The sequence below is a fragment of the Arvicanthis niloticus genome, chromosome 6, assembly GCF_011762505.2.
Source record: "Arvicanthis niloticus isolate mArvNil1 chromosome 6, mArvNil1.pat.X, whole genome shotgun sequence".
Classification (NCBI taxonomy): Eukaryota; Metazoa; Chordata; class Mammalia; order Rodentia; family Muridae; genus Arvicanthis; species Arvicanthis niloticus.
In genome coordinates this window covers 47,841,414-47,850,004 of record NC_047663.1, presented here as the reverse complement: position 1 = coordinate 47,850,004, position 8,591 = coordinate 47,841,414, and the positions used below count along the sequence as shown (strand labels likewise).

Genomic DNA, 8,591 nt, shown 5'->3' with positions numbered 1-8,591 from the left:
ATGGTAAGGCAACCCTTCCCTGTATCCCCACACATACTGTAAGAGGTGCTATCATGTATCACAGCATTTTGTACTTACATCCCAGCTACCAATGGCTCTGATCTCTGGTTCATAGCTATGTTACCAAAGACTAAATTTCATACAGGAAACACCATCCATGCCCTCATCCTTTATCAAGGCCATCCCTGTCTGAACATGACCTAGTATCCATGAAGATTTCCTGGCTGTGCTACAGCCTGAGACATCAACTTTGACAAATTTAAGGAAGAAATTTGCATTAAATCCAAAAATTACTCCTCATTATTCTCAGAATATAAAAATCACTAAATTTGATATTTAGCATGAAAATTTGATCACTGTGATCAGATTCACAGTTGCAAATGTAATTTTATGATAAATATTAGGGTAGAGAAATGCTATTCTGTTTCAATAATATTAATGACTCAAAATTTATTTTTCAATTTCTATGATCCAATTGATATGGATATAGAAAATATTACTAATAATTCATAATGTATCAGAAATACAAATGCATGAGAAGCAGTAGTTATTTTTAATTTTTAAGTTCATACTCAGATATCCATTCCTGGTGTGATAATTATTGTAAGAAGAAATATAGGTCATAATAGATGTTTTGGTCAAAACATAGTTCTGGGTATTTTATAATTTTATTAACTCTAAAATTAGTAATTAACATTAGATCACAGTAAAGTAATTATAACCCTTTATAATGTGATGAGATCCATGAAAACAGTTGCAAAATACATAGTAAGTTGAGAAACTATATCTAGACTTCCTTGGATTTGAGAGTATAACTTTTATTCTTCCTAGGGACTCCAATCTATATCTAATGGACTTATCAATTTCCAACTATCTGAGCTATATCTTTAAGATAATTCTTTGTCAAGTTCTGTTTTCTTCTAGACAGCTGCCTAATGAACCTAGTGTATATCAAAACTGGTAGACAAGTCAAGGAGAAGCATAAATATATCTGGGGATGGGGTGGACATTTAGCTCAGTGATAAGGTAGCTATTTAATATACTCAGGGGCCTGAATTCCACTTCTAACTGAAAAAAGAAGAGAATGAAAGGCACACAGTGAGGTGGGAAATCTTCCACTAACATGATCTGACTGTTTCCAGCTGCTGGTGTCTCTATTCTGCAGCTGCACTAACAGTTTAATACTTGGATATTTTGTTTGGTAACAAAGGAAAGAACACTATATGTTCAATTGTACAGATCATCTCAGAGTTATTATTACTTTGTGCATACATTTGAGTGGGAGTCATTGTAGGTCCAGTCACAGGCCACAAAAGCTGCTGTGCACTAAAAGCCATCAAAATGTGGGCAGGCCCTTCCTTCCTAACCCAGCCTATGGACGCCACAGTAAAATGTGGGACAGGAGCTGTCCAAAATGGCAGCTCCTTTCAAAATGGCAGCACCACAACATCTCTTCATCCTGCTTCTGTTACAGGAGCTGTTCACTGTAGTAAACAATATTAATTAATCCTGGCACTGGGATTCTTCCTGCCTTGCCAAGCTAGTGTTTGATGTAACTTGAAGCCCCCTCTACAAGCCAAACCTGACTGAAAATATCAATTAAATACTCTTATGATATTCTGTTATACTCATAGTTTGGTGTCTTGTCCAGGTATTATCAAAAACAATTCTGGCAACAGATGGGAGCAGACATACAGACCTCAGCCAAACATTATACAGAGAAAGAGATTAATTTTGAGATCTTCACTGAGTCCCTCCACTCAGTGATGGATGAACCCCGGGGGAGAGGAGGAAGAAAGACTGTAGGTATCAGAGGGATGAAAGATACTAGGAAAATGGGCTCCCACCAAATCAACTAAACAATGGCTCACAGAGATCCCAAAGTCTGAAAAATCAAGCATGGTGCTGCAGGACTTTGTATCAGGTGCTCTGCTTATACATTAGGGCTGTTATGGGACTCTGAACAGTAAAAACAGTTTTGAAGATGGGATATTATGTAGAATATTCTTTTATGTGGGCCCTTTAGTAGGGATACACTAGACAATAATAGTATAAATATTTTCATAAGAAATTTAAGAAAAAATATTTTTGTCATTATAAAGAGATTTTCTTCTTGCAAAGGACTCTGATCAGGGCTGCTTTCATATCTCTGTTCCTCAGGCTGTAGATGAAGGGATTCAGCATGGGAGTCACCACTGTGTACATCATGGCCATGGCAATCTTTGTCACAGTAGAGTTATTGGCTGATGGACATAAGTAGAGACCAATAATTGTCCCATAGAACAGTGAGACCACAGACAGGTGAGAGCCACAAGTGGAGAAGATCTTGTGGATAACCCTAGTAGGTGAAATTGTTAGGATGGAAAAGACAATTTGTACATATGACACAACAATGAGTAAAAATGGGAGGACAATGACAAGTCCTCCCAAGATAAATATCATAAGTTCATTTATATAAATATCAGAGCATGCCAACTTGAGCAGATCAGAAATGTCACAGAAAAAATGGGGGATTACATTGTCCTCACAGAATGACAATCTAGCCAAGAATAGAGTGTGCAACATGGAATACAGCATGGTAATCACCCAAGACAGCAGCAACAGACACATACAGAGCTTGGGACTCATGATGCTGGTGTAATGCAGAGGAAAGCAGATGGCCACATAGCGGTCATAGGCCATGACCACAAGAAGAAAGCTCTCCATATCTCCAAAAACCATTAAAAAGTACATTTGTGTCAGACAGCCAGTATAGGAGATGTACGTGTCCTGGCTCTGCATGTTCTGCAGCAACTTGGGCATTGTGACAGAGGAAAAGCAGAGGTCAGAGAAGGACAAGTTGCTGAGAAACAAGTACATGGGTGTGTGGAGATGGGAGTCCAGACGAATGAGGATGATGATGATGAGGTTCCCCAGGACAGTGGTGAGGTACATGACCAGGAACAGGGCGTAGAACAGGTGCTGGTGCTCTGGGGGGATGGGCAGTCCCAGGAGGAGGAAGTGGGTGATGACTGTTTGGTTGTCTGTTATCATTCTTCTACAGTATCCCAATGAGAAAATATTGTCCCTTAAATTTAAAATAAATCAAACATATATCCAGGTTATATATTTTACAGCAACTAATCTGACAACCAATATAGTAATTATAATCTCAAACTCCAAGTAGCTATAATCATTACAATCATTTGCTTTTCTCAACTTATCTTTAACTGGTTTCTATATCCCATCCTTTTGTAGACACTTCTCTGATATTTCTCCGAAGAAACAAAATGGACTAATGGTTTTCTTCCTACTTCCTGCCCATCCTGGGTAACTAGTGTGTTCATTTATAATTTGTTCTATGTTATTTTGTGTATTGATGTTCTTGAAGAATTTGTATAACCTTTATTATCATATTTTTATATAAATTTCAAGGCAAACTTTCATACTATAAAGCATTAGATTACCATTCCAAAATCAGACATCTATGTCCTTATAACATATATATTTCTGCTATTCTGTTAACTAATTATGTTTTATCTGCTGCATGTATGACAGTCATCAGAAGATCAAAGTCCTCAAGTGAAATGCATGTCTTCACTTTATTGTCTACCAAAGCATTCCTCCATCTCCTACCTCTCCACTCCACCACAGTATTAAAAAGAAATTGAGTTTTGAGTTAAAGCTATATGAATTTCCATCCATTCTTTTTCTCTTACATTGAACTGCTGTCATGCATTATTCAGAGTCTCTCCTCCAGTCTTTTCTGATTTCTTCTCTGATTTGATCTTTCTATGAGATTGTATCGATATATGAGAACCACATCTTGTCTTACTGGAATACAGAAGCAGACTCAGCTTATGTCCATGTTTTCATGTCTCCTGGGCCATTTTTCTCCTTCACTATGCTTCATTTACATTATGGAATTCTAACAGAGGAAGTCCTACACAGATTTTCTGGTTCGTTTTTCAGATTACCACTGTTGCTTTGAGGGTAAGGACAAAGCTCCTAACAGGGACACAAATTATGTTTCATTATCTCACAGGTACCAGTGTTATATCATCATACATTCTCACATGTCTTTCTCTCATAATTAGTGCGTGGATAAATCTATTCTTCTTCTTCTTCTTCTTCTTCTTCTTCTTCTTCTTCTTCTTCTTCTTCTTCTTCTTCTTCTTCTTCTTCTTCTTCTTCTTCTTCTTCTATATTTTAGAGTTGCTCTTTCTCTTGCCTACCACTTTCCCCCTGCATTTCTCTTTCATCTGGCCATTTTCATATGCCAGACATATTGCTTATTACATAGTCAACTAAATTTAATCAGTCTCTGTGAGACATTGAGTCAGGTTCCCTAGCATCCTAAAAATATCTCATGGACATAATTTTCATCAACTATTTAATCTATCTTACCATCAATTATAAACTACATGCTAGAAAAGTCACATACCTTCATTCTGTTTGCTTATTTACAATCATTCTGTATCTCCAGCTAGGGTCAGCACCAGTTATGATGTAGTGTATCCTAGTAACATATACACTTCACACCTCCCCCCATACAATGTTATGAACAACACTGAATAATGAATCAATTACATGTCTCAAAGCTGACAATACAGGAGAAATGTCAAGAGATCTTAGCAACTGTCTTAGAAATGCTAAAACTAAGCCTGACTGTTTGAACCTTCACAGACTTATAAAGTTTAATTCAGCTGAATTCAGAGTTTGCACACTTACACATTGTGCATTAGAAATTAGCACAAAGGAAGGGAAATCATATAGGAAAATATCATGCAATATTTAAAAAGATACTCTCTTTATGTATTCAAAACTTTCACTGAAATAATGGGCATGTGTCACCATGCCCTATTTCTGCTTCTCCTGTAAATTAATAGAAACTTTGTATTATTTATGCATGTGTGAAAACATCAGATTCCAGAAAAATCACTATCAACGGTTACCACTTATGAAGTCATGCCTTCTTTACATGGTAAGCCCTCAGTTCACAAATGAAACAGCACATAAAACTCACAAGGGACATGCCTCTAAAATTTAGTACAACTGAAAAATAATTGTGGATTTTGTAGATTCAGAGTTTGATTGAAGAGTTGTCATTGTATATTTACATAAACACATAGATGATATCAATTTCACTCTCTTAGGCACAATCACATACAATAATACCAGTAACATGAAAATTTGTGAAGTTTTACAAATAAAATGAATCAGGATCTTTTGGTCCACATTGTATAGACTTTGTGAAGTCCCCACAGGTGAAAGTATAGTAAACTATAGCAATGAACTACATCTCCTAGGGATGCTCTTGTGTTGAAATGGTAGGGTATTAAGAGGAAAGGGGGATATAATGAGTAATTTTCATCAATATGAAAATTGTTACATGATGACAATAAAACAAATATTTGCATAGTGAGGTGAAGTCTTGGAGACAGAGAAAAGAATGTTAGCATACCTGGAAAACCATCCCACACCACACTGGAGATTCATATGGATTCATAGCAACACACATGCTTACTTTCCTGATTGTAAAAAGTTCACCAAGGCTGAGTCATAGTTTCTGGTTCAAGATACTGCTCATCTTCATTTTATTTGTGTGAGCAGAATCTAGCAGCTTCTGTACTCATCACCTATCTGCATCATCCCAACTCATATTGTCCTGCTACTATCCCTGGCCCTTATGGGCCCTGCATCCCAGAGGAGTCCAGGTCCTCTGTAACTCATTAATGATAAAGTAAATACTCAGGACTTTCAAGAACCAATTTACCCCAGGAGACCAATTATAGTCACGGATCCCTCTTTCCTACACGTAGGAGAAGGAAGAATTTAAATGAATATAGGCAACAAAACAAAGAAATAAGTAGCAAAATATATGAAAAGAAAGCTAAATATATGGAAAGGTGCATGCTCATTGAATCTTCAGGTATTGAACAGAGCTTCTATTTGACTGGAGCACAATCTGTTAGGTGGAAAGTGAGAGACTGTAACTAGAAAACCACTCCATGATTCAGGCATTATTCTGATTGTTAGTGACTTAAAGTATCTCATACAACAAAAAATTTACACACGTTTTTATATCTTTGATTGTGAGCCTAGCTTTTGACTGTTGAGCTATCTCTCCAGCCCACCCAACAGTAGTATTTCAGCAGATGATACCATACAAAAACCACATAGTCTGGAAGGCTTCCAAGGACAGCATCTCAATTCCATATGACTGCCTACTTGCAAAACAACTTGGGGAAGATATACAGACTTCTTGAACTTTAAAACTTTAATCATCCAACTTTATCATCCAACTTCCTATGTGTGCCAATATGTGAAAAGGGCTGGAATATGGCAAGCAGATGGTATGTTTAAGGCTTCCTTATGCCAATAGAAAAGCAGTCATTTCTGCACACTCATTTTGTCTTCTTACCTCTCTAAAAATGTTTATTTTACCTACCACCATTATCCAAACTATCTTCTTGTATGTAAGAGAGGATTTCATAATTCCATTTTCTCTAAGTTCACTATTAACCATGAAGCAATAGATGGCATTTATAATTCCTTCCTTGTGGTAGATAATTTCATAGACTTTGCAGTCTTAAATTTGATGGAGTTCTTCCATACATAAAAATAAAATGCAAACTTTCAACCCAAGGGAATCTTTATCCTTATTTATGGTCTAACTTTTGTTGGGTTCTTAAAGATAATTAACTTTTGTCATTGTGTGTGGCAATAATAAGTAGAATCTAAGGATGTGTCCAGGACAGTGCTACCTCCTCTGGTTATATACAACAAACACATTTTACTTTCTAATTGGTTTCAATTACTCCAAGAAGAATGATGTATCTATTTGCTGTTTTGGTTGACATGAGAAGCAAAAGTGGTTGTATGTGGGCTCAAGTTTACATTCCCTCACTTTGAAGAACTGTAAAATTCACTTATATAAGTATAATTAAATAGCCTTAGTATTTTCAATGTCATTCAAAACATTTACATTGGCTTTTAGAACCCACTGTCCCTCAAAGAATTCCTGTGCCTATTCACACATACTCTCATCTCCAACCATCCACAGGTAATTCCACTGTACTTTAGGTTCTTTCAGCTTTTCCTATTCTTGAAATTTTATGTGAGTATGAGCTCTTTATTCCTGGTTTCTGTCTTTGAGCTTTTTCTCAAGGCATGTCTATATAGTTCTATATAACAATAATTGTTTTTTGTGTTCAAATAATATGGCATTGTACAAATATGACATGGTTATTTACTTAGTCATTGATAGATAGGTTTTCCACTTTCAAACAACAATATGTATGCATTCAGTCATATGGTAATTCTCCATTTAAAAGAAGGTTTCCTTTTTAACTTTATCTGAATTTAAAAGAAAAGCTATTCTTATTTATATTAGGTGGCTAGTTAGTTGGATTCCTGGTGGCATCTTCATTTTTTACTTAGTTTGTTAACCATCTGTTCAACACCATTTTTACCCCCAACATTCTGCCCAGTACTTTGTTTAACCCTATGAATCTCAGTAACCCCTCATGTACTTTAATAACATGTATTCTTCCTTCTACGTTACTTCCTTAAGGTCTCCATTTTTCTTCTCTCACAAGTCATTTTTAGTATTATATCAACTATACACAATTACACATACCTACTAATATATAAAAAATATTAATTGGGATGGAGAAATGGCTCATTAAGGGGTTACAAGAATTTTCTGCTCTTGCAGAGGATCAAGATTCCTTGCCCATAGGAGAACTGTTTTGGACTCCATGTGCAACAGGCAAAGCATTTGTTTCTCTATTTATGAAGGTGTAGGCAAAACACTTAGCATGTAGCTCATTTTTTTTTTTTTACAAATTCATTGAAATATTGAGAGTTTATGGATGCTCCTTTCCTGTCACTTCTAGTAGATACTATCTTGCAGCAAGGTACAGGCTCTATAATTTTTATAATTTTTATCCCTTTTTCTATGATGGTGCCCTAGCCTTGGGTGTGTTGGTTGTGTTTAAGATGCAGCAACTGGTGTTGGACATGCTACTATTATATAATCTCTGCATTTTGGTTAGTTTTGGATTCCTGTATATTCTTCATGTATTAGGGGGGGGAGGTTCTTTGATGAGGGTTTAGAGCTACACCTATCTCTGGGTATAAGTGTTAATACAATTAGAAACTATATTAGTTTATGAAAATGGCAGTGGTAACTTCTCCTATGGGCACTGTGACTAGACAGGATTAAGTGCCAGGTATGATTTTTTTTCCTCTTAATTAGTCTTAAGTCTAATTATACAGCTGTTGGTTACTCCCAAGATGACACTGCCACTATTGTAACACTAAGAAAACATTCCCATGGTGGTCATTTTTGTGATTCATAAACTTTACAGAGGGGTATAACTATTTATTGATTTTTACCCCTGGCATCTTTTATGCCATCTTCCAATACTGAGGGCTAGTCCCCAAAAAGGGGCTTCTAAGCCAGTTCTAGCTCAATTCTTCCAAGTCCTGTGTCTGAAATATGTGGTATCTTTAGCAATAGATCTTATCTTCAATTTTGAGGAGAAAATCAAGAGTAAGGACAATAGCCCCTATTTCTTGGGAGGCTTTTGGACACAGCAGAGCAA

The 8,591-nt window shown here is 36.2% G+C and overlaps 1 protein-coding gene across 1 annotated transcript; it reads right to left on the bottom strand.

Moving 5' to 3' along the window:
• Positions 1-649: 649 nt before the first annotated feature.
• On the bottom strand, positions 650-5,600 carry LOC117710910 (olfactory receptor 1468-like). The gene is made up of 2 exons (XM_076936351.1): positions 5,444-5,600; positions 650-3,067 (listed from the first exon to the last, which is right to left on the bottom strand). The coding sequence occupies exons 1-2, from the start codon at positions 5,476-5,478 to the stop codon at positions 2,095-2,097; spliced, it is 1,008 nt and encodes a 335-aa protein (XP_076792466.1). The 5' UTR covers positions 5,479-5,600; the 3' UTR covers positions 650-2,094.
• Positions 5,601-8,591: the final 2,991 nt, after the last annotated feature.